Source organism: Hippoglossus hippoglossus, chromosome 4 (genome assembly GCF_009819705.1).
Source record: "Hippoglossus hippoglossus isolate fHipHip1 chromosome 4, fHipHip1.pri, whole genome shotgun sequence".
NCBI lineage: Eukaryota > Metazoa > Chordata > Actinopteri > Pleuronectiformes > Pleuronectidae > Hippoglossus > Hippoglossus hippoglossus.
The window spans coordinates 26,456,271-26,482,985 of record NC_047154.1 but is presented as its reverse complement, the minus strand read 5'-3'; the positions used below and the strand labels follow the sequence as shown (position 1 = coordinate 26,482,985).

At 42.8% G+C, this 26,715-nt stretch overlaps 1 protein-coding gene and 1 long non-coding RNA gene across 2 annotated transcripts; one reads left to right on the top strand and one right to left on the bottom strand.

Annotated features, from left to right (window-relative positions):
* Positions 1-1,486: 1,486 nt before the first annotated feature.
* LOC117759805 (pituitary adenylate cyclase-activating polypeptide type I receptor-like) lies at positions 1,487-24,765 on the top strand. The gene is made up of 13 exons (XM_034582232.1): positions 1,487-1,860; positions 7,569-7,677; positions 15,806-15,913; positions 18,445-18,545; positions 19,873-19,970; positions 20,062-20,194; positions 21,564-21,717; positions 21,821-21,881; positions 22,509-22,578; positions 22,692-22,783; positions 22,923-23,052; positions 23,534-23,575; positions 23,808-24,765. The coding sequence occupies exons 1-13, from the start codon at positions 1,789-1,791 to the stop codon at positions 24,018-24,020; spliced, it is 1,383 nt and encodes a 460-aa protein (XP_034438123.1). The 5' UTR covers positions 1,487-1,788; the 3' UTR covers positions 24,021-24,765.
* LOC117759825 lies at positions 5,050-25,295 on the bottom strand. Its single transcript, XR_004613575.1, has 3 exons — positions 25,198-25,295; positions 16,430-16,434; positions 5,050-5,060 (listed from the first exon to the last, which is right to left on the bottom strand). It is a non-coding gene; the product is annotated as an uncharacterized LOC117759825 (long non-coding RNA).
* Positions 25,296-26,715: the final 1,420 nt, after the last annotated feature.

The window sequence follows — 26,715 nt, the reverse complement described above, 5'->3', positions numbered from 1 at the left end:
TCAGCTCAGTATTAACGAGGCTGAAGGATGTGTTGTCTCCAAAAGACTCTGAAGAAAAGCTGCAAACCCACAAAGTGTTAAATCCGTCAGTTTGATTTTAATAATTCAACTTTTCATCAGTGAAATCAAAGTTGTGTTTCTGTGGCACAAAAACAGTCAAAATGACCCAGAAAACAAATGTTTCTTTGTGATCCAGATGTTTTAGAAGTTTATTATAATTATTCTCATTGTTGTTTATCTCAACAGTCACAGTGAAAATGTCGTTAGTGGAAATTGAGCGTGAATGTTAATTGTGAGCTTTGGAACCAGAAGCTTTCTCTAGTTTGATGAAAATACTTTCTGTTTAAAAATGTGGGAGAACACGCATGTTAATAAATGTAGGATAAATGGTCGTCTGTCCCAAATGTCCCATCCTTGTGAACACGATATCTGAAGGACTCTCCGGTCTGAAGACGAGCATCGTCCGGTCTGTGGATAACAATCAAAGCCCCGTTGGAACAAATGAGTGGATTCAGAAGGTGAAACGCTGGAGTGCTTTTACTTGGAAACGGGTTTGGGAAGTGATGTAAATACGTTTGTGTCATAAACAGATAAACATGGTGGTTCACAGCAGAATAAACAGAGAAAATGATCTTTCAACTGAGTTTTAATGTTTTTCTGATGAATTTATGTCACAAACAAATGGTTGCAACACTTTCTGTAAGCCTTTTCAAAATAAAAGCACTCCAGAGTTTGTTAATGATATCCATTCCCTTGTTTAAAAAGGTTTTTTTAGTGTGAAATATTTGCAGGAGCGGAAAGATGCTCGGCTTCATACTGTGTAGTACTGGTATTTATTTGAGTACAAGGGACTTCTTTCATATAAGGCATTAATCATATTTGTGGCCATATTCAAATCAAAGCCTATATGTCAAAACCTTGTGCTGCAGTAGCAGCTCCTCTGCAGAACATGATGTGGAACTGAGAAGCTACATATTTTGCATTGTAAATATGAATTGATATTAATTTGAATATTGTGCATTGAATAGAAAAAGTTGCACAACTGCCTCTCTTTGTGTATATTTATTTCTTGTACATTCAGCCTTTAACAGAAATTGCAAAAAATAATAAGTATGACCCTCCTCAGTGGGTTTGTTGGAAGACATCAGGGTGGTAGCTCTCGACTTACGTTTGGAATTAAAAAGTGATCTTGGGCTCGAAAAGGTTGGTGACCCCTGCTCTAGATTAACTGTTTAGATGTTGAAGGTCAAAGGTCACGTGGCCTCACAAGCGAACCTCTCAGACCTGATACGTCAGGTCTGCCTTCAGGGGATCTCCAGTCCGGTTTGGAACCAGGAGCTTTCAGCCACATGTCATATGGATAGAATCTGGGTGTCTGGTGATAACATGCAGGTTGAGACATTTACTGTTTGTCTCAGTATCCTTTCATACACGGAACCTCCTGTCAGACACTTTGATATCACAGGAGTTCCGAGTCAGTCTGTGTCTCTCTGCAGTCTCAGGGTTGCTCCGTCTCTTCAGGGGGAGGAGCGCGCACCTTGTTTGGCGCCGTCGAGTCGTGGCTCCTCCGCGCGTAATGCGGACGGTCTCCTGCGCCGGTGGCGGTGAGACACCTCGGCACAGTGGTCCAGCGAGCGGCTCGCTTCGGGGGACAGTTTCCAGCTGTGGACATTGAAGAAAGGAAATGAGTGGTTTGATATAAATCACTGATTGAATCCTCGCGGACACTCAGACTTTTCTGTGCGCACTTTTCCAAGTGAACGCGTCTCTGAGGGGTCGGAGAACATCATGACGACCAGAGGCTCGTTCTCTGCGCTTCACCTGAGTCTGATGCTGCAGCTGCTCCTCTGCTGGGAACCGGTGAGTCTGCAACCAGCGCTCCCACTGAACCAGTGGATCCTTCCACAGGTTTTCATAATGGTTATTTCTATCAGTCTGACATATTCCTTTGAAAGGACTGATGGGAATCGAGTGTTATACAATGTTGAGATTAACAGATTAATGAGAGAATACTGTGAATATTTATACAGGATTAATTAAAACTATACTCAATAATATAGAGATTCTAAATGTGTTAAAGATGAATCACCTCTTTTAATACACAATATTTACAATTCATGTGTATGTATTTATCTGCTTGTGTTCGTGGCTCACTGTGTATACATCATTATACATGTGTACTGGGATCATTATAATATCTATGAATATTTCAAGCCCCAGTAGAAGCTGATGTTCAGGCTTTATTTATACTAGGAGGAGAATACATTCATATTCCCAGTAAACCCATAAAGCAGCTAATAATGGTGAGTTTGATGTATTTATGGTTTATTTGATGGGGACAGATACATGTACAAAATGGAAACAGCTGTCTGATGAAAGTATCTCAGTGTTTGCATCAGATGCTAAACTGCAGCATCAATCCCTACAGAGGGATTTTATTAAACTATTATATCAAGTGTCGAGTTCCATCAGCTCTAATAAAGGATTATCTTATCTTATCTTATCTTATCTTATCTTATCTTATCTGTAGTGTCTGGGTGTGTTTACAGAGGCTGAGGACTTTGGATCAAAGTCAATAATATTAGAAAAACTGAAAATGCTGCAGTGATTCACACTTTGTTGTTTTCTATCCCGTGTGATCACGGCCTGATTGTAAAGACGATTTCTGGATCTGATCCCAGATGAGTGGTTTTACTGAGACCAGGTAACAGTCAGCCCTGAGTTCAGTGTGATGCCGGCAGTCACCTGGTCTCTGCTCTTAATTTGAGACTAAAGACTTATGAGCAGTTTGGTGAATAAATAAATTGATGTGAAATAAAACACGGGGGACATGTTTGTGCAGCTGTTTCCTGTCTTCACCGACCTGCTGCCCTGATGTTTGTCTGAAGAGTGCGGATTTCATTTTCACAATCTCCTCTCTGATGGATAATTTGTCTTGAGTGTTGTCAAATCCCTGCAGATCAATGCTTCATTATTTTTTTAAACCTAATTGTCTTTGAGGTCGATGGACGTGGCTTTGATGCTCTGGCTGCCAGACACAGCTCGACGTTTGTTCTGTGGGGTTTTAGTGTCGTGATGAGAAAAATCAACTGATAAATGAAACATTTGTTAAACATAAGAGAACATTTCAACCGCAAACAGGAAAAAAGACAGAAATTCCTCGGGTAAATATTGATTCATTAATTTTGGACACTCGCTCGTCTCTGCAGCCTTTGGACCAAACAGCAGCAAGAAGAAAGCATTAATTCATATATTGGCACGTTTGTCATTTTAATTAATACAGAGGATAATATTTCTCCTTTATTCCAGTGAATCGTTATTTGAATGTGGATCCTTTGTCGCCTCTTCCTTTATTAGCTGCTTCCATCCGAGGCTCACTCATTGACCTGCAGGGTCACGCTAATTACACCTGTGTGTGTGCGTGTGCGTGTGTGTGTGTGTGTGCGTGTGTGTGTGGGGGGGGGTGTGTGTCTGCAGAGTTGTGTTGCTGGGTTTTGTTCAACGACTGACACGTTACTACACATCGTCGTGTTTGATCCCTGCTTTCGGTGGTGGTGCATGGTACTGCATCAACAAACACAGGAACTGCAAGTGTCTACACACAAATGTTAACATCGCAGGTTTCAAACTACTTGTTCAAAATCTGTTTATTGGCGTTTTTTTAAAATGTGATCCCATGGGATTGTGTATAAATATCATCAAAGGACCCTTTAAATGTCATTTCTACTCCTTTAAGACTTTCTACTCATCTAACAGCTTGTGTTAGGTTCGGGTTAGGGAGGTTATGGGTTCTATCACGACAGTGAATTAGAAACTGAAAAACCAGGAATAAAACCTTCTTGGGAATCGTTCGATGGGAGCTGGATCAAAGTCTCACACGTGAAGTTCCCGTTAAAGAATTTATTTACCAGTGACATTTAGAGGCCATTTGAAATACCCAGGATCCATTATGAACTAATCATGTGAACGCTTGTGTGAATAAATGAATGAAAAGAATACTTTTCCCTTTTATCAATTTCCCTTTTCATCTCTATCCAAACTGAAATTACCTGTTTACAAAACCTCCATTAAATTCCAGCTCAGACAAACAGCTGAACTTTGGGGATTTGACATTTACATCCGACCAGTTTGTGCAAAGAGTTGATGAACTGTTATTCAATTTGTCTAAAAGGTCTCCGTCTTTGTGTCCTCTGAATAATAATTTAGCAGGTTTTAAAAGGTTTTGTGAAAAATCAGTTTTGCAAATGTCAAGCGTTACATTTGTTCTGAAAGAAATCCACAGGGCTGAGGGTCGAAAGATTCCACAAAACAACATTCAAATTGAAATGTCGTGTTTTTGCCACCAAGGCCAGTGTAGATTAAAGTATGCATTTTATTTGTATTAATATTTAACAGTGTGTGAGCAGCACTTCACTGTTCTTGGTGAAAGAGCAGCTACTTGAACTCATTTATACACAGTTGTGTAATCATCATGTAGCGTCATGTCAAATATTCATCTTCTAAGTAACTTGTAACTATAATATTTATATAATAAATGTATTTTAGTAACAAAAATACAATACAGTTCTGCAATGTGTAGTGGAGCAGAATAAAGTAGAAAAATGAGAAATATCAACATAAATAAAATACGTAATTGTATTTTCAGGAAAGTTGATGAAAGATGCATTTAACAGTTTCATAAAACAGGACTCAGACACCTGTGATTGGTGGCGTGGATGACCTCCAGCCTGCAGGTCCAGCCCGAGGCGAGTCGTCCCTCTGCCTCCTTAACAAGCCGTTAAACCTTCAAATCAATTGTCAGAGCGAGCAGAGAGGAAATTGAGGAAATTGAGGAAATGTGCTGTAGTTTTCGTGCGTGAGGCCGTTTTCTTCAAAGCGCAGGTGGTGAACTGATCGTTAATCAAATAACGAGCGACAGAAGTAAGACAGGATTTCTGGGTCCGGAAATGAACGGAATGAAGAATGTTTTTTTGCCTCAGGTCTATTTTCTTCAAACTTTGACCAGTTGTCACTTGTACTCGAAGACTAATTCGATTTCAGAGGTGAAAGGTCACGATCACCTCCATCATTATTGTGAATGTAACACGTCAGATAGGGACTGAAACTGCTCTGGGATCAGAAATGTCAAACTCTCAAACCTCCTGTGCGCTCTCGTCTCCATGGTTACAGCCACCTTCTGTCCTCCTCCTCTTTAAGTTCTTTCACCAGCGACCGTTCTGCTGTTTGCTCACGTGTTGTTGTTTTTGCTGCATTTTATTTATTTCATTGCTCCATTTGGAATAAGTTAGAAAACAGATGCACAGTCTGACCCGTCTCATACAGTGTGGACCGTGCATTTCAGGACACACACACACACACACACACACACACACACACACACACACACACACACACACACACACACACACAGTAGTGACTCGAGGCGACTGGCGCCGTGAATTAATTAATGATAAATAAATAAAAATGTATTTCCCCTCCTTCCCCTCGGCTGCTGTTAATAAACACAGCTCTTCATTCATCAAAAAAAAACCATCTGACCATAATCCAGCCAGTGATTGTGTTCCTCATACACACTTGTTGTAGCAGTTGTCGAGAAATGTTGGAAGTGTCTGCACATCTTTAAACTCCAACTTGTTGTGTGGCCTCTAAACGTCCTGCTGCCGTCTTGCTTGTATAAAGGAGATTTGTTCCATAAACCTGCAGAGCAGATCTGTCTCTGCTGTTTTGTGTCTCTGCTGTTTTGTGTCTCTGCTGTTTTTTGTCTCTGTTGGCGCTGCGTCCCCAGTTTGACGTTTTCATCTACACAGACCCGGGTGTTGCTGCTGTAGGTCCAGTGTTTAAATACACACAGTGGAAATATTGACTCTGTTTACAGTAAATATAATAATAATATCAGGTAGTTTAGGTTACGACCGTCCATTCAAAGAAGATGATTGTGTTTAATTCAGAGTCATAATTCATGTTTCTCTAAGTCTGTGTTGTGGTAACGTATCAGGAAATCTTAAGCTACTGTATAAAGTAGCAGATCCCGACCTCAGAGTCGTAGCCGCCACAAAAATAAACACAAAATGCTCAACAAAGTCATTTTCATACCTTTCTTCTTCTATTCTTTTAGTTTCTACTGTTTTCAGTCATGCTGCCTCTCCAGGTGTAAACACTAAGGGGGGGGGGGGGGGTGTGTGGGGTAAATAAGGAGATTAACATCTGGGAATAACCTGCTTCAAGGCGCAGCTTCACAAAAACAGCGTGTGAGCAAAGCTTGCGTGCACACAACAGATTGAGGCACCGGCACCTTTTCACAAATAGGTGTTTGCAAAGAGCAGACGCCTCTGGAAGTCCTGTAGGTTCGTGCATGCTCGTATGTATTAGTGCTGAAGATGGAAGATCAGGCCACACTTTGAAAATATGCAACCGATACATCCCATCCGCCCTCAACACATGCACGTGCACGTTTCTTGCTTTGTTTTGCAGTGGAAGTCATCGTCTGTAGAGGAACTGGAGATTTTGTCGCTTCTTTCATGACCCACTCTCGTCTCTGCTTCAGCTGCGTGTGATCGACTGTGTGTTTCTCTCCGGCTGAAGACGCCTCTCGTCCACGTGCACCCGATTGGAGCCAATGATTTCATTCAGTCCAAGAGAAGCTGTTCGTCCTGCGAGACGAAGGCTGCTTCTCTTTTGATTGTTTCAGATGAATTTATTTATTGAAGAGGCGAAGAGGATTTCATCAAGTGTTTTAGCAAATACATTCAGCAGGAAGCAGATGAAGGGCTCCTTTCTTTAACTGGTGTTTGGTGCTGGTGGAGGCGACACAGCTCAGAACACACACGACTCTGAAACACCTTCAGGCTGTTCACCTTCTCTCAGAGTTAATGCAGAAACACCAGGCACAAGGTAAAGAGCATGCACAAGGTCGAAGTAGGTATTACATGTTTTGTCTTTATCCCTGCCCCCTCCATATACAGTATTTCTCACTGAAACGTCACGTAAACACTGATATAGACACAAACACATTGACATATGGACGGCAGCAGCTGCAGTGTAAAACGTCCTCCATCAGGCCAGGAGGTGTTTGTGTCCAGCAGCAGCGAGCGTCTCCTCCCGTGTTAATCCTGGACGCTGCCGAGCAGGAGGTCACATGTCACGCTCTCTTGCAGTGCCGCCATCTGTCCTGCAGGTAGAGGACGACGGTTCCCACATTTCAAACCAAAGATGGCGAATAAAGAAACGGGGGATTCTTTTCTTTATACAATAGATTGTGCACAGATTTAATTTGGCACCAGGTTGCAGAGGTTATATGTTCTGAGTGTTTTCATCTTCTCAGATGGTTCAAGGCCTCCTGCTCTTCATGTTCTACAGAGGGCGTAGAAAGCAATGCTGCCGTGTCAGGACTTTACTGAACTCCCATGTTTCAGCCATCGTGCATGATGCTGATCGGTTCATCACTGGAGGGGGGGGGGGTTACAGGAATGAGTGACGGGGCCAAACAAGCGCTGGTGAATTATGTCCGCTACGTGTTTTCATGTGCAACTGAACGATGTTGACAATCTGTCTCTGTCTCTGTTCTTCAGACGGAGGCCATTCACCCGGACTGCGCCCTGGTGGTCCAGCACATGAGAGCTGAGGAACAATGTAACCAGGTCCTCAAACAGGAGGAGAGGAACCGCTCCAGCAGGACAGGTCAGCCCTCGTCTACACTGTGTAGTGGCAACAGAGACCTGTGACCTGTGACCTGTGCACAGACACTGTTGGGACAAATGTCAGTCCCCCTCAAGGTCCCCTCAAGGTCGACCTTCAGTGGCTTCAGTGTCACAGTACAACTTGGTTTTAGAGTTAATGTAAAATGACGGTTTGGCCAAAGGATTTGACATAAAAACATTTCTTTCAGAATCTTCTCCATCCTGACTTTTGAATTAAAATCACTTTCTCCAGAATCACTTTCATCATTAAATCTCTATAATGGGTTCGAGGCCCCTTGGGAGGTTGTTAAATTACAGATGTTCGTAAATGAGTTTTCAGGTTAGAACGGAGATTGAGGCACTTTATGGATTTTTTCAGGATCTGACTCATTTAAATGTAACACATCTAAAATGTCAACGTTGACTTTGCACAGTAGATGAATGCGTTTGAGTTCAATTCACCACAGGCTGAAGGATCTTTTTCCCTCCTCCTCTTCCTCACCTGCTTCACAGGGTGTTAATACGAGTGAAAGGCAGCGGAGCTTCAGCAGGAAAAGTCAGTGAGCTCCCGCGTCCAGGAAATTGATTTCTGTTACGGAGGTTCCTCATTAAAGGAGAATCATGAACAAGCTCTGGTTCGGTCCTCAGGGAATATTCCACTGATCTCATCCTGCAAGAAAACTCTCAAAATCACATTTATGGATAAAGACTAAATCCATCAACCTCCATTAAATCAATGACGTGATGCTGCCCAGCGCCAACACTCGTTTTCTGATCGTTTATTCTATTCTAGAACATTTCTTAAAAATTACATCTCTGTCTGACAGAAGTCATGTGTGTGCAAACGTATTAAGATTAAAAACCATAGAAGCAGAAGGCAGGCCTTGATTAACCATGATCTATAGTATTAGAGGCACCGGGGCCCCATAAAGACCAGGGCCGGCTCTGAGTGGGTATGAAAAGATGAGCAGCAAACTTCGGTTGAAGTGACTCTGATGGAGGTGAGATGTGTTTCCATGTGTCGTCAGCGGACGTTACATCCATGCATCATTATTAAAACTCCAGCTCACACCTGAGCAGCCGCCTTCCTGCAGCCGCCCATCACTGCTCTTTAATCAACAGCGTAACGAGCTCATTCGCTTCCTGTTATCAAATTACCGGCCTTCACTTGGCACAACGGCCAAAACAATCAGGGGAACTAATCAGGTGAGGAGATGTCTGGTGTAAAGGCTCTGATTGGTCGGCCTGGCCTCGTCCCTCAGGTGGGAGGAGTCCACGGATTCTGACGAGATTCATTATCTTCTGCTCAGCGGCTCCGAGCAAAACATCGAGCGTCCTTCAGGAAACTTGATTACACCAGAAACATGAATAATCTGGTTTTGAGTTATTTGACAGGTTTAGTTTAGCGACGCTCTCGTCTGCGGCTCAGTGGGACGGCCTCTTCCCACCACTGCTGTTTGTACTGGTTTGTCAGTCTGTCAGGTGACAGGAACCATCTGAAGCTGCAGGTACGAGTCACTTCAAACCCAAACTGACCAAAGTGACGTTCAATGAATCTGAGGAGAAAAGAGGATTCAACCCAGTCATGTGACTTTCTCTATATGTCTCTAAGGATATTTGAAAAACCCTCTAATATGGTTCATTAAATATTAGTTTTTTACGTGCCGTTAATGAATTCCATTTACCTGGAGCTCCAGATGTTTGCAGGTTAAACATCGCGGCTCAGACAGAAGAGACGAGTCCAGCAGGCGTCACGGTTCATGAGTCAGAGTCCAGTTCTGTCACTTGATTTCTACTGGGTTGCATTCGAACACTCATTTAACTCCACTAACTCAAAATGCATCCCAGCTGTGGGACAAGAATAATCTCAGTTTACACCAGTTTCCTTGTAGAAGAAGCAGATAAGTGTTATCGCTCAGTTTTCATTTATTTACTCTGTCAGTAAACCAGCGTCTGTAACCCACTGCCCCTGCAGAACGAGACACAGGTTTGTGTACACCAGGAACTGTTGGACATTTTTATTTGATTGGTCTCCAGAGAATCTGCTCAACTTCTAAATCTTCTAATCCTTCCTCTAATCCTTTCTTTCCTCATCCTGCCTTTGCCATGTTTTTGAAGGTGACTTTAGCCCAACAGTCAACACAAGATTTCCCAGTTTGAACAGTTGGCCCGTCTTATCAAATTCACAGAACAGCTGACATTGTTCATACGAGGACAATTTGGTGTTTAAATAAGGAAAAGCACTTAAATGATAGCAGAGGGCTCAGGACAGATTTCTCTGGACATAGAGGAAAGTAGCATTGGATATCTGGGAAATTGAGCAGTTTCCTCATTACTATAAAGCATATAGGCGACAATACACATTAACATTAAAGATAAAACCTTCAATAACACAGTCAGTCAATAAGACTAAGATCAACCTGTATGTGTTAGCTTAGTGGAGACAAAGGGTAAAACACCGTTTCTATTCATCAATACTCATTTGCACTTTTTTAATTTTCACAGTTTTTATCCTCGTTTAGATTGAGATTCTCTTGTTTTATTGTTTTTATTTCATTGTATTTATTTGCTGCTTCTGCTCATGTTTTAGATTCTAGTGTTTCTATTCCTTCTCATGTACCTGGTGTTTGAAATGACCACAAACCTTCTTGAGTCTCGGTAATGAAAGATGTAATGTGATGTCAGCGTGTCCGCAGCCGAGCTCATTTTGTAGCTTGAGCCTACTCAGCGTGGGGAAATAAGACTTTTTGCAGACAGGTGTTGCAGGAGCATGATTCACCTGCAGATCGTTGTAATCAGGATTCATCAGGAGTGGAGGAGCGACTCAGGTGGGATGAGGAGAGAAGCTAAAGGGCAACGAGCCTCAGGGAACTCTGATTGGGAAATTACCAGGTTTCACATGAGTTAAAAACTGACTGCACGGAAAGTTACAGAGAGATGAATATATGTAGAGTTATTTATATATAGAGAGAGTTTGTCAATGTGGTTATATTTGGCTGTTGAGAGGTTACAGGTCACCACTGTCTTTACCATGAGTAGGCAGGCCGGGGGGGGGGGGGGGCAGATATCTCACCCATTTCGGGTTAATTAGCTTCACATGTTCCAGTGGTGCAGGAAACACCACCAGAGAGGAATCATGGGAAGTCAGAGAGAGGAAATGAGGATGTTACACACGAGTGAATGAACAGAGGGTAACACTCCTGATCAAGGGTGTGTGTGTGTGTGTGTGTGTGTGTGTGTGTGTGTGTGTGTGTGTGTGTGTGTGTGTGTGTGTGTGTGTGTGTGTGTGTGTGTGTGTGTGTGTGTGTGTTCACACCCTCGCTCTCCTGACCTCCATCTCTGGGGTTTCTCTCAATCATCATCTTCATGAGTAATTACACCGACTAAATACCAGAGGGGAAAAGTTACAATAGATTGAATTGTTGAATTGATTGGTCTGTAAATGTATTAACATTAAATTAATAAACAGTGTTAGTAATTGATTCAATATTAAGAGGTTCCAGTGTTTTAACCCTAAACTTGGGACTTTTTTTATAGCTAAGGTCCTATTACAACATTTCTTAAAGCCTGCTTCATGTTTTTTATTTATTATACCCTACATCATCTATTTAGTTTTTCTTTTTAACCTCCTAAAACTAATATTTGAAGTGCCTATGTTTTAACCAGTTAGATGGTTTGTATACAGGACTGTCTCAGAAAATTAGAATATTGTGATAAAGTTCTTTATTTTCTGTAATGCAATTAAAAAAACAAAAATGTCATGCATTCTGGATTCATTACAAATCAACTGAAATATTGCAAGCCTTTTATTCTTTTAATATTGCTGATTATGGCTTACAGCTTAAGAAAACTCAAATATCCTATCTCTAAATATTAGAATATCATGAAAAAGTATACTAGTAGGGTATTCAACTAATCACTTGAATCGTCTAATTAACTCGAAACACCTGCAAGGGTTTCCTGAGCCTTGAAAAACACTCAGCTTGGTTCAGTAAACTAAATCACAAGTATGGGGAAGACTGCTGATCTGACTGCTGTCCAGAGGACCATCATTGACACCCTCCATCAGGAGGGTAAGACACAAAAAGAAATTTCTCAAAGAGCAAGCTGTTCACAGAGTGCAGTTTCAAAGCACATCCACAAAAAGTCTGTTGGAAGGGGGAAATGTGGCAGGAAACGCTGCACAACCAAGAGAGATGACCGCAGCCTTAACAGCATTGTGAAGAAGGGTCGCTTCCAGAATTTGGGGGAGCTTCAAAGACAGTGGACTGAAGCTGGAGTCCAGGTATCAAAAGCCACTGTTCACAGACGTGTCCGGGAAATGGGCTACAATAGCCGTATTCCCATGGTCAAGCCACTTCTGAACTCAAGACAACGGAAGAAGCGTCTGACTTGGGCTATGGAAAAGAAGCACTGGACAGTTGCAGAGTGGTCCAAAGTCCTCTTTTCAGACGAAAGCAAGTGTTGTATTTCATTTGGAAGTCAAGGCGCCAGAGTCTGGAGAAAGGCTGGAGAGGAGCAAAATCCAAGTTGCTTGAAATCCAGTGTGAAGTTCCCACAGTCAGTGATGGTTTGGGGAGCCATGTCAGCTGCTGGTGTTGGTCCACTGTGTTTCATCAAGTCCAGAGTAAATGCAGCTGTGTACCAAGAGATTTTAGAGCACTACATGCTTCCGTCTGCTGAAAAGCTCTATGGAGATGAGGATTTCATTTTCCAGCATGATCTGGCACCTGCCCACAGTGCCAAAACCACCAGTAACTGGTGTACTGACCATGGCATTACTGTCCTCGATTGGCCTGCCAATTCCCCTGACCTGAACCCCATAGAGAATTTGTGGGGTATTATGAAGAAGAAGCTGAAAGACACCAGACCCAACAATGCAAATGAGCTAAAGGCCGCTATTGAAGCATCCTGGGCATCCATAAACCCTAAGCAATGCCACAGGCTGATTGCCTCCATGCCACGCCGCATTGATGCAGTAATCCGTGCAAAAGGATTCCCAACCAAGTACTGAGTGCATTAATGGACATTTTCAAATGTTTGATTTTGTTTTGCTGTTATAAATCTTTTTTTTACTTGGTCTGAGGAAATATTCTAATTTTTTGAGATAGGATTTTTGAGTTTTCTTAAGCTGTAAGCCATAATCAGCAATATTAAAAGAATAAAAGGCTTGCAATATTTCAGTTGATTTGTAATGAATCCAGAATGCATGACATTTTTGTTTTTTTAATTGCATTACAGAAAATAAAGAACTTTATCACAATATTCTAATTTTCTGAGACAGTCCTGTATATGTCTGCTTGCTGTAATATTCAAAGTACTTGGTAAACCATCATTTCACCACCGGCAGCCGAGCGTGTTGCACGTCACTCTGTGATTTAGACACTTTATGGAAAATAAGCCTGGACCGTTTCTGGATCTTCATGATCAGTGATGTCTGTGAGAGAGAAAGACCTTTACCATGGGACTTTCAATTTAATTTAAAATGCGCCACACTGACGGAAAGGGTTCAAACCTAAAGAGCAAAACATGGTCACTTTAATTTGAATACACTTGATGCTCTCTTCAGAATAGAGCAGGAAGGTGCGAAAGCTGAACAACAGTTTTGAACGATTTCCTGCAGCGAAGACGAACAAGTCGCTGCTTCTATGTCCAACAGACCGCAGCCCAGAATGTCTTAAGACCAAAACAACGGTTGATATGGTGGAAAGACAGGTGGACAGTTTTAAGACCGATGGACGACTGTAATTTAACTCTTGTTCATGTTCTACTTGATATCTCAAAGGAAAACATTCTCATTTCTACTCCTCTGTTGTCTTTCGTCTGTCTTGATTGGAAGGAGATGTACGAGTTGTGTTTGGATGAGCAGAGTCCGGGGAGCAGGAGGTGTTTGGATTAGCAGAGCAGGAGGACGATTAGATTAAAACGTCCGGGGAGTAGAGATGTCTCAGTCTAAACAGATCATAGAGCAAACTTTATGTTTCCTCCTAATCCCACAAGCAAACTACACGCCCCCCCCGTCCTGAATCACTGATGAAGCTCTTTGTCCGTTTGATCGTCTTCCCTCTGTCCCTTCTGGCTCCTCGTCCCCTCGTCCTCCCTTATCACACAGCAGTGTTTATTAAAAGGGGAGATACTGTGGCCCACGTCCCGGTGGAGCCTCTTCTCCTCTCATACTTGGAACTATATGACAGCGGCAGCAGTTTGCATGAGAAACGCTTTATTGAACCAAGACAACAACGGTTATGTGAAGTGAAGAGAAGAGAAGCTGCAGCCGGAGGAGGAATAAAAACACTGATGATGGTCGTAGAGGTGAACGTTCAGATTCAGTTTCACCAGATTGAGTCTGACACATAGAAATGACAAAAGTTACCACGTAATATTAACTGAGGGACGTTTTTTCACCTTATTAAGTCGGAAGTGAAACCACAGGTGTGAACGGTGCCGCAGGGCGTCGTGCGTCTGACCTTCACATCCTGTCAATTCAGATTTTGTCTTTTTGAATAAAGTGAATCAAGAAAAGTTATTGCCACTGTTCTATTACAAGCAGTACGATGAACGTCCTCGTCGTTATATTTTTGGAGGTGAAGACTGCAGCAGCTTCATCTTCTTCTATTGTTTAATGTTAACTTAACTTTCTGCAATTGGTTCGAATGTCATAACTATCTAAAATTGGACCAATCACAGGAAGTAGAGACAGCATTAAACAATAGAAGAAGAGGAAGAGGAAGCAGCTGCAGTCTTCACAACAGAAAGACTAATAGGACAACTGCTCATGTTGCTCTGTTAGCGTTTCTACATTGTTTCACCTTCAGTGTGAATCGAATGAAACAAGCTCGGTTCAGACTCTCAGCTCAGAAAACGACTTATAATTAAATCCACAAGAAAAGAAAATATGCAAACTGTGAGGAGGTCTGAATATTTTCTGAAGCTACTGTACAAAGCAGTGAAATTCCAGGCGAGCATTGTGGGTAATCTTCTTTGAACAAATGCGATGATAAAAACATGAGGCGCTCCCACACTGTGGGTCCGTCGGCTCTGTGGCCACATGCCTGTGGATGTGCAGCGGTGCGTCCCGGAGACGTCGGTGCGTGTCGGAGCATAATGATGCTGTTTGAGAATCTTGCATAACGGGCTGTCACGCACGCCACCGATCCTCGCAGGATCACCGGGACCCAGGGGAGAATATTTATTAAGAGCAGGAGGAATGAAACAAGGCTCTGTGGTCTGGTGATGTGATGCACTAATCCATTCCACCGCCGCTCGTCCACTCAGTGTCACCAGCTCGGCTTTAATTGGCCCCTAATGTGGAACTTACTGAAGCTCCCTGCAGAGCTCTGTTCACACGCTGGGATTCAAACAACGGCTCCGTGCCCTTTTACACCGCGATGCTCTGAATACGCACGGTGGCTTTTCTTTACCTGGAGCCATTAGCACGGTCACAATAACGTCCTAATGACGCGGCCCCTCTTCAGTCCACGCCGCTCATGAAACTGTTATCTGAGCGCCAGTGAACAAACAGCAGCCGTGATAAAAGGCCAGAGAATAAACACAAAGGCGAGTTGAGCGTCACCTCCGTCATCCAGCGAGATGTTTGCCTCGTCCCGGCTCCGGCAGCAGAACCCCCACCAGAGGCTGTGTTTTATTATGAATGAGAGCGGGTGGGTTTTAATTGACACAGGGCCGAGCAGCTGTGATGTGCGAGGCGTTGTGGCGGCAGCGAGAGACGAGAGGCTCCTCATTACTGCTCTCACCCCCCCCCACCCACCTGTCCTCAACAACACCATGTTGTCAGCCATGTGAGGGGAACAGCAGAGACAAAGCGTGGGCAGTGAGGAGGGATGAGGACATCAACAAATCAAGTGCCCCTTCTCTCCCCCACACAGAAAATGACAGCAAGAGTTTACAACATGTTTCAGTTCAAAGTCCCTGATAGAGTTTAAGATCAAGATCAGTCAGACTTCAATAAGATTCTCCATCATCACGTTAACTTTTACGTTTAGTTTGTTCTTCAGCAGGTTTACTCAGACACCACTGAGCAGATTTCCATGAGACCTGGTGGACGGAGGAGACGGAGCTCATTGAGTTTCTCTTGCTAACCTGCGATAAATGTCCTCGTCTTCTCTCAGGTTGTCCGACAGTTTGGGACGACATCCGGTGCTGGTCCCGAGCTGAGGTGGGACAGGTGGTGAGCGTCTCGTGTGCCAACGTGTCCCAGCTGTTTGCCAATAACGAAGGTAAATCACTGACAAGTGTCTATTTGAAATAAGAAATTAGAACCCGACTGATGTAGATTTTTGAAATACAGATATTGGGGACACTGATGTCTTTCCATATTATTTGGACATGATTCCTAAGATGTCGTTTTCAAACTCTTTTGACTGAGAAATGCAATCCAGGTTTGATATTTTACAGTTTAACCATAAACTTAAAATAACTATAAATAAAAAGAAAACACAAATACAACCAAATATATAGAACCTGAATCAAATTTTTGTTATTATATTTTGTAAAATAATAATTTTCATATCATCAAACACTTGTTTAATTGTGTAATTATGTCTGTGAAAGGTTCATATCGGCCGATTTTCATCAGTCAACTGATTAATCTGTCGATGTCAATTAGCACAACACACAAAGAACCCATATTAATTTGTGTAGTGATACATTGAACTCCTCTGACGATTGGGCTGTTCGTGCACATTAACTCATTCTCGTGATATCATAGGAATTTCTTCAAATCTGCTCCAAACATTCACTTTGATTCACTGACAAACATTGAATCAAATGTCTTAGAGGATAAAAAGATGACGTGAGGTCGACTCAGTGACTTTATGTTCTGGCCATTATTCAACATAACGTGTTTCCTGCATCTCGGCCGGTTGACGGAGGCGTAGAACTGCGAGGCAGGAACCTGCCTGTGTTCTCGTATCAGTTTGAGGCAAAGCAGCAATGATTAATAATTCTGTAAACAGTCATGCTGATCCCTCCTTTGATCCTCCGCTGAGGTTGTGGGTAAATACTGACTTAAGGCCACAAGTCCTGAAAATAGCAGCGTGCATTCAAATTGTATTTTAAAGCCACAAAAAAACAAAACAGGTAGCTTTGAGTTTTCCACAATAATCAAGTTATCTTTCAGTTTCACCAGGTTACGTTCAAACATCTCATTTACAGGACGCCCACCTGCTGCAGACCCCGACTCCTCCACGCACCCCTGAACAAAATACTCTGAACAAAATACTCTGAACAAAATACTCTGAACAAAATACTCTGAACAAAATACTCTGAAAACAAAATACTCTGAACAAAATACCCTGAACAAAATACTCCACCTCATAGCTTCATTATTTACAGATGTTAATTCAGATGCTACTGAAAAGAGTAATTCTGGGAGATGAACAGTGACAGAAAACATCTGGTTGGCAGGTTGCCATAAACAGAGTTTAAGAACCCAAAACTCTTCATTATTAAATTGTAAGACATTAAACACACTAGTGGATAAACAAGACGTTTCAGTTTTGATGTGATTTGGCTCATTTCTTCCACCAGAGCATCGACACACGTAAAGAACAATAACGTCAAGTCACAAATGTTTATTAACCAACAAAACAGATAATAAATTCAATGTGGTCTGTTTATCAACTACAACATATGAATAGTGAGCGTGAACAGAGTGATGCAGACCTTCTTAAAGAGGAAGAGTGAAACGTTAACGTATCCAGGAGGCGGAGGTCGCAGCTGATGACCTCATAACTCGGTGTCAGTGGCGTCCTCCTCCTCCACAGACGGATAAGAGCGGCTCTGCAGCAGCGATGTGTTCACATGCAGACGAACCAACAGGCAGGAAAAAAAACCTTGAATTGGAAAATCAAAGAGTTCACAGTGAGAGCCGAGAACACGAGGACGGAGTTGGCGCTGCTTGTTAAGCTCGGCGGTGTGAGCACTAGTGCTCTCCCCGGAGCCTCGTCCTCTCACCTCCATCCAAATCTAAACCGTTCACCCACCGACGCTGCGGCTTCGGGCCTGCGGGCTCTGAGCGCTGCCTCACACTGAGGCTAATGCGGCTGGATACCGAGGAATCCGCCCACAACTCAAACCCCCACACTCTGCTGGGCTGAGCTGAGGAGCCGGACGGGCATGTTTCACTCCATGAAGCTCAAACCTGTGATTTCACCGTTTCCCTCTGGTTACCACGGACTCGCTGAGAGAACCCGGTGACCTCGAGTCTGTCGTAGAGCGAGCGGCGTCATTCTGACTCCGGGCACAAGTGGGAGAACATCGCTGCCTCGTTTACATCCATCACCTGATCAGGTTACATTCATACAAACCCAGAGCATTCAGATGAGGAAAATAAAGAGAATCTGGATTTACAAGTCATCAGTGTTGCTGACAATCACGTTAAATCCTACGATGGTCACCACAGCAGTCAGAACCCCCCTAATGAGGCCCCGTGTCAGTTCGGGTGGATGTGGGGCCCCCAGGTTGTTTCCTCATTTCTAATTGATTCTCGATAGTTTCCTCCCTTTCTGTTGATATTGTTTTTCTCTGCATGAATGTGGGTGTATTGTTTTCAAACCTGATTGATTGATTGATTGACTGACTGATTGACTGACTGATTGATTGACTGACTGACTGACTGACTGATTGATTGATTGACTGATGCCACATCTTGTTTTTCTCCTCCCGTCCTCCTCAGAGATCCTTGTTGTTGTTCCTGTATCGTCGTCTTTCAGAGGTTCATGTGTTTTTCCTTCTGTGTGTTTGTCAGGTTACATCTACAGGAACTGCACTGAGGACGGCTGGTCTGAGGCTTTTCCTCCCTACGAGAACGCCTGTGAGTTTGCAGAAGATGAGGAGACGGAACCTGAGGTAGAAGTTTCAGATGATTGAATAAACTCAGTTCAGTCTGTTTAAACTTTTCTCTTTGTCACTCTGGTCACTGCTGTAACTGTAACTGTAACTGTTGCTCTTGTACTTTAGGTTCCTGTCTTTATCTCCTTGTAGTTACATTACTTTCTTTTTAATTTCTTTATCTTTACCACATCTAACCCAATTCTGATTCTGAACACAAGAGGAGGAGGTATCACTCCTCACATCTTTCAGGAACCATCAGGTGAATCTTGTTGCCGTGGCGACCATCATGGCACTGCAGACTCACATTCACATAAAAACGACTTGTATTCTTATAAAGAAGTTTTAATTACTATCCTCAAAGCTCCAGCCCACAATTTGCTGATTATGGTCGAGGTTAAATTACAGATGTTATTTAAAGCAGACCTTAAAGTAGATGATTGACGGTTCTGTCCTTCACTCCAACGTAAACCCTGCACGGCTCGTCTTCTCTGGAGGAAGGAACGTCATCACAAGTCCCATGGGAACACTTTCCTGTCATGTGACGTCTTCAAAATATTGACTCTGAGCTCTGAGCAGCTTCGGAGGAGGAAGTGAGATGTGGACGTTCTGCTGCACAGAGTCTGTGGGAGGAGGTTGAGACGCTTCGCTCAAGAGAAAACACCAGAAACTTCCTCAGTCGAACATCGAACAGGATGAAACTTCCAGCATGTTTCTGCTGCACGGGTTCAAAAAGGACAAAGTAGAGCTCGTTAACGTCTGAACTTTAACCTTCGCTGCAGGGGGATGTCCGACTTTATTACCTTCAACCAGCAGCTTGATTAATGTGAGTTTATCTCCAATATTCAGCAGGAAACTTTGAAAATATGAAGAATTCTGAACCGAGTTTGGTGGATTTGTTGCGCAGGACTCGTTTGTGTGTGTTGTGTTAACACGTGACGATGTGTGTGCCTGATGCTTGAGGCCGGTGGGATCGTCATAACGACAACAATCACAATTTCCCGTCTGGGTCACACAACAGCTTCATGGGTAATATCCAGCGTTCAGTTGTGTTTCAGTTACATGGAAACCACGTCGTCGCCCGGACACGGAGCCACAGAATGAATCTCCACGTGTGGCTGCAGGGGGCGCTGTTTCTCAGTAAAAGCTGCATAGTGTTTAAATTAAATCTCAACGATCATTAATTCATACGTCTGCAACATATTGACTTTATGAAACAAGAATTTTTATGCCAAAATCTCCACGACCAAATATTCTGCAGGTTTATGAACAGTCACAGATAAATGTAATAGCAGCTCTTCACCTGCAGGGGAGCATTGCATTAATCACAAGTTTTCTCTTTCAGACGACGTACTTCTCCAACTTCAAGCAGGTTTACACGGCAGGATACGCCACCTCCCTCATCTCGCTCATATCGGCTATTTTTGTCTTCACCGTGTTCAGGTAAAGATTTTTCTAACACCTGAAGATTAACTTCTACACCTGATCCTCTGAAGTCATTTCCTGACTCTGTTCTTCTTCTTCTGCTCCACAGGAAGTTCCACTGCACCAGAAACTACATCCACATCAACCTGTTCTTCTCCTTCATCCTGAGAGCGAGCGCCGTCTTCATTAAAGACGGCGTCCTGTTTTCTGATGAGAACCTGGACCACTGCTTCATGTCGACTGTAAGCGTTAAAGCTCCAGCTCCATTAACGTGTCTATATTTACCACTGGAGGACTCATGTCCGTTACTTAGGTAAATCCAGTGGTGGGCGACCACAAAGGAGAAATGCATCACCCGCTTTTTCAGCCTGCTTTGAGAAATCAGATGGAAAAAAGTGAATAAGCTGTTGTTGAATGAGATGTAAAGAAGAAAAAGATAGACGCTGGATTCTGCTGTTTAATGAAAGGTCCAGTTTTGGTGAAAGCCCGGCAGATGAAATATAAAGAGCGACAGAAGGAAGGAGCGAACGTCTGGAGAAGAGAAGAGAAGAGAAGGATTCAAGTATCTCTGGATGGAAAAGAGGAGCCACACACGTAGAAGATGCTTTGGTGATAAAGGCCGACACCAAAGTTCCTGTTCTTGTGAACGAGTCCTACCCGGAAGATCTGCTGCTGCTTCTTCAGACGGGAAAGACCAACTCCAGAAAATGTTCAGGCTTCATTTTATGGATGTTTTCTGGAGTTCGTGTCTGAAAACTACAGAGAAAATCAAAGAAAGGAAGATAAAATGAAGTATAAGTATACGTCAAGTATATTTATTAAGTGCTGGGTTCAAACCTGATCAATTCAAGGCCTCACAAGATCAATTTAGTGGAGTAAAAATTCAAATATTTCACTTTAAATATCTTAAAAGAAATGACTGATCCGACACTGAGCTGAAGTCGTCATCGTCATTTACCTGCTTTTAGTTTTCTGGACTTGAAGCTCAGACAACTCACTGGAGTTTGTAATCACAGAACAGGATTGAGACACGGAGTGAGGAGTGAAGATGAGGAGTGAAGATGAGGAGTGAAGATGAGGAGTGAAGAAGAGGAGTGAAGTGTCCTCTTGTGGCTCCGAGGGACGGAACGCACTGTGACTCATTTAGCGGCGACGTGAGACACACAGACGATGGAAAATGGCAGAATAGATGAGAGAAAGCTCAGGTGGGCCATGAGGAACCAAAATGTTATTGCTGAGAGAATAAAAACGGTCACGACTTTTGGATTAGACGACCCAGAAAGACCGATAAAGACAAAAGCCTCAAATATCCACTTTCCCCCGAGCAGCTTTTAGAGAGGACAGGAACGATCCACTGGACGGATGCAACCAAGAGGAGCTGAGGTAGAGGTTTGGATTCTGTGGGAGATGAAGAAGAAATGAAAGTTTCTTTAATTTACTTCAGAAAACTTGCAGCATGCAGCATTTTCCAGCTGCGCTGCCATCACGTGTTTTATTTCTGTCTCATCTCTTTCCCTCAAACTCACAGTGTCATCATCACAGTCTCTGCAGATCCAGACACATGAGATTTATGTTTGTGTATTTTCTGCTGTCCCCCCCCCCCCCCCGCAGACGTCCTGTAAATCAGCCGTGGCCTTCTTCCAGTTCAGCATCCTTGCAAACTACTTCTGGCTGCTGGTGGAGGGCATGTACCTGCAGACGCTGCTCGCCCTCACCTTCGTCTTCCAGAAGAAATACTTCTGGTGGTACATCCTCATCGGCTGGGGTGGGCGTCCGTTTCCCCGTCATCTCGTTTCCCCGTCATCTCGTCTCCTGTCTTTCTTCCTCTTTGACTCTAACGATCAGCTCGTTCTCTTTGTTTCTCTCAGGTCTCCCAACGACGATCATATCGGCCTGGATCCTCACTCGCAACTTCTACGATAACAAGGGGTGAGAGAAGCCTGCAGATTTATACATCCAACCCATAGACTTTGAGTAAAGATGGACGACAGTGTCTTGAATAAAACTGACATTGACATTGATATAAAACTAGCATGACTCGTTTTGACAGCTGAGACTGACGCCTGATATTTGATATATTCCCGATATATAACCCAAATTTAGAAAGTCTGTGGTTTCCATTCTTCGTGCTATGCTAAGCTAACTGGCTGCAGACTTACATTCTGATGGACAGACATGAGATAGATATTATTTACCACATTTCATACATTATTTAAAAACATACTTGAAAATGTTCATATTAAATTTATGATCATAACATGAAGCTAATAAATAAATAAAATATATTCATTGAACCATTGCCCCCTTTACATATTTAACAATGTCCACGTTCATGCATTAATTAATTAATTTGCCAATTAGCAAAGCTCTGTATGTTTAATATATTGTGTTGATTACATGACACAGTTTTTAACTGACAACTCTAAACATGAGAAACAAAGATAGATTCTGCGTTTAGATTCCGATTTAAAGACAGATTCTCTTCTCCTGACGCTGTGAGGATGTGTAGCTTTGTGTTGCCTTGTTTGTGTCACAGCTGCTGATTGTGTGTCTCAGGTGCTGGGACGACACAGACGTGGACTTTGTCTGGTGGATCATAAAAGCTCCAATAACTGCTTCACTGCTGGTGAGTACAGAGCTGGGCCAGGGGGCGCTGTTGAGGAACGGCAGGGGTCCGTCGCACAGACTCGGACACGATGGCCGACAGAAACGACTCATCTGTGGATTTGTGTCGTGCAGGTGAACTTCATCATCTTCATCAACGTGATCCGGATCCTGGTGCAGAAGCTGAGGTCTCCTGGTGTCGGGGGAAATGACACCAGTCACTTCAAGTGAGACGCGGAATAAAAATCCACACAACAGATATCCTGCACACACACATCTGTATCTTCATGCCTGCTTTCTGTGTGTGTGTGTGTGTGTCTGTGTGTGTGTCTGTGTGTGTGTGTGTGTGTGTGTGTGTGTGTGCAGGAGACTGGCCAAATCCACTCTTCTGCTCATCCCCCTGTTCGGGATGCACTACATGCTGTTTGCCTTCCTGCCAGAAACCACCGGAGCAGAGGCCCGACTCTTCATCGAGCTCGGAGTCGGATCCTTTCAGGTGAGACTCACAGGAGAATCACTTCTGTTTCCTCGAGCCTGCGTCTCCTTGTACATGACACTGATTGATTTAGTAATTGGATCAAATTACAGTTGAATATTTTGTCTCCTACCACAGTTAATTATTACTTTCATTTAGATTATTTTGGGTGACGAGCTTTTCTTAGACTCCTGTTAAAGGTCTGAAAGTCTGGAAACTTTCAGAACCATGATTCAGTTTGATTCAAACAGAGACCACCTCTTCTGGTCTGGACCGGGGGCTGAGGGATTTGTCACTTTGGTTGACTTGTGGACCAGATCCGTCAAACAGGAGCGAACCACCCAAGAGCCATAATACCACATGGTGTGTGGGGGTGTGTGGTTTGGGCCACATCTGTTACCAGAACTATTTAGCCATGTGGGGGAGCGGTGTGTCTCAACTCGTTTTCTGGCGTCCACCTAATTTTTCACATTTCACATTTCAACATGTTTCTGCTCTGCAGGGGTTCGGTGTGGCTCTGCTCTACTGCTTCCTGAACGGAGAGGTAGGCCACCGCTGCATTGTGGGTAAACTGTCGTGTTGGGAAGTAAAAGAAAATGTAATGAATCTTGTCAGATACATGTAGTTTTTATAGTTTGTAGTTAACATGCAAAAAATATATCAGAGAACAGCTTATCATCTTAATCCTGTGTGTGTGTGTGTGTGTGTGTGTGTGTGTGTGTGTGTGTCTGTGTGTGTGTGTGTGTCTGTGTGTGTGTGTGTGTGTGTGTGTGTAGGTGCAGGCGGAGCTGAAGAAGAGGTTCTGGAAGTGGCAGACTCAGAATTACCTGCGATACAGTAAACGACGGCGTACGTTGTTCACTGAGAGCAGCACCGTCACTCAGATCTCTGTTCTGGACAAGTCCAGCCCCAAAGATCAGCCGGGCTCAGAGACACAGGCGCTCACACACACCGTCACCGCGACGCCCAACAACGTCTCCACGGTCTGACGAGCGCTCAGCGTGTTCGTGTGTTGTCAGCGTGTTGAAAGCTACAGGAACCTCCGGAGAGTTTCTTCTCTCAAAACGTTTGAGTTGTGTAGGGGGCGCTCACGAGGCCATCCAGGGTCGATGGGGGCCGATGGAGCTGAAGCGTTTATCGACCTGCAGACACAATAGATGTAGTTCAATGAGATCAGATTTGCTCCTTTTTAATCACAGTTAAAACCTTTTTGTTTGTGTTTGTGACGTCACCACGAGACACTTCACGATATCCGCCATTTTGCTTTCTGTGTCAATGTGGAAAAACGTTAACGTCATCATCAATCATTCAATACTGATAAATACAAATCCATACAATATTTAAATGACAGTTATAGATAACAAACAACCTTTTGGTTCAGAAGCAGGTCATTGAGGATTACCTCGTGAGCGCCCTCTAGGTGAACTGCAGCCACTCTTGATGCAACAGCATCAGTGAGAAGTGGAAACGCTCTCTTTTAGTTCTGATATTATTTAAGTATGTTTTTGCAGAATCCTTCATGTGCTGCCAGATTTACAAGTGTTGACTTCAACTTGAGTCTAAATGAATTCACTCCACGTCACCAGGACTTTACCTGAGACGTGATAATTCTCCGACTCACACAAACTCACGTTACTCTGCAGTTTTGTGTCTAAGGTGAATGTTTGTTTCCCCCGATTACAGACGTGTAAAACATCTGCCCGGTCACCGTGAGCGACCCCAACTCAGGTCAGACCCCCCCCCCCACCACACACTCTGATTACTCATCCAACATCTCTTAGGTAAAAGTTTTCTTTGTGTTTTATCAAAAATATTCACTAAAATATGCATAAAATTGAAAAGTAATTTCAAAAGCAGTTTAATTAGTTACATATTCCACAGATCATGAGGGTTTTATTTTGCTAAAGGGAATCTTAAGCCTTTTGAAAGGCTCCTAACTTTGCAGAATTATTCTGTCAACAGGATTTTAATGAAAGTTTAAGTAATGACTCCCAGGCAGCGATGAGACGATCACAGATCAGTCTTTACAGATTTGACAGAAACCTTTTCTCACCACGTTAAACACTTGAACATCTGCAAAGTGACAGTATTTATTTCCTCGTCCTCGCTGTAACTGATTCCGAGCCACACGGTGATCGGTTGTCGGGCGTCTCATGATCACATGACGATCTCAGATGAAATGAACGTGCCCGTGTCACCGCCAGTGGCTCTGAACGCAGCATGTTGCACAGTGCACTCGTGCACATCTGGAGCACTAGACTGTAAAATCTATTTATTTGCCAGGTTATTGTTTTTATGTCTGTGTGAATGTGAACAGACCTGCGCTGGTTTACATGTATTTTATGACGACGTTGCGTCCGACAGATTGAATATGACTAACTGAAGAAATGACCTTGTTGTTGTAAAATGAAAATAGATTAATTTTAAAGTGAGTAGAGCTAAGTTGATATTTATATTCATCATTTTTATTCTTTTATGCAACAATCTTGTAAAATGTGGAGAAAATTTAAATTGTACATGTCGCAACGTGTTAAGTGCAACGTGCTAATGCTACCACTAGGTTCCTCACAGGAGACCAGATGTTTTTAAGTTGAATTCATATTGTTTGAGTTTAACATTTAGCAGGTGTATGTTAAACTGTATTTATACTGTATATGTATATTTACAGTATAATCCATGGCTCAGTTAATCACCACTACAGTGCCTATATATCAAACTATAACTCACTGTCTCTCTGCATTTCAGGATTCATATATTTCACATTATTATTAATATTATTAATATTCCATGTACTGAGCATAAACACACGTTGCTTCTGTTTTGAATCTGCAAAAGTTGAATGTGTTTAAAGTTACTCTCCTTTAATGAAGAGACTGTGATTTCTGATCTATTCACAGTCTCATCTCTTTTCTCTTACTTGAACAAGTGAATGTTTCTTTTGCAGGTTCCTGTTTACGACGTGATTGAAACGTTTCTGGTTTGGTGTCATCTTATTTGGGACCATTACTATATTTATATATATATATATATATATCTTTATCACTATATTCCATATTGCATCAGATACATAAACCCTGTACAGAGATTTACTGCAAACTGTTCACATTAAACGCAGGTAAAATATCCATTCTTTGATTTGTGACAGCACATTAAATATATAAAGATCACGTCCTAGAAATACTTTTAATCACAAAATCCAGATCTGCACCAAATTTCCTGTTTTAAAAGCATTATTTCTGGAGAGAAGTCTCGTCTCTCACGATGTTAAAGAAAGTGAAATGAAATGAAAGCCTATTTGTGCCCTCAGCTCTCAGGAGCAGTAAATAATGACATCGTGTTTTAGGTCTTTTCATGGTTGACAATAAGAAAAGTGCAGATAAAAGACGTAAAGACTCAAACATCACTGAGCCAACAAGTTAGAAACATTTATTGTTCGATATTTATATAATGTACAAAAAGAAACCTTCTCCTGTGCAGAAGAGAAACGGTGCAGTGGAGATGAAGAACAAGAAGCTGCTGAGCGAAGCGGGCTCACAGCCGAGTGCTTTAAGTCACGTTTACATTCAGCCACACCGCCGAGCACCACGAAGCGCTGGAGAACAGCCACCACCGGAACAGCTCCAGATCTAACGTTTCATGCTTTGCAGTAAAAACACCGAGAACAAAAGGAACAAACAGCAGTTT

Excerpts from the sequence above, each read along its gene's own strand:
- LOC117759805 (XM_034582232.1), top strand. The coding sequence starts at position 1,789 with ATGACGACCAGAGGCTCGTTCTCTGCGCTTCACCTGAGTCTGATGCTG. Across the intron at positions 1,861-7,568 it reads TGCTCCTCTGCTGGGAACCG|ACGGAGGCCATTCACCCGGA; the intron begins GTGAGTCTGCAA and ends TCTGTTCTTCAG. Across the intron at positions 18,546-19,872 it reads ATGAGGAGACGGAACCTGAG|ACGACGTACTTCTCCAACTT; the intron begins GTAGAAGTTTCA and ends TTTCTCTTTCAG.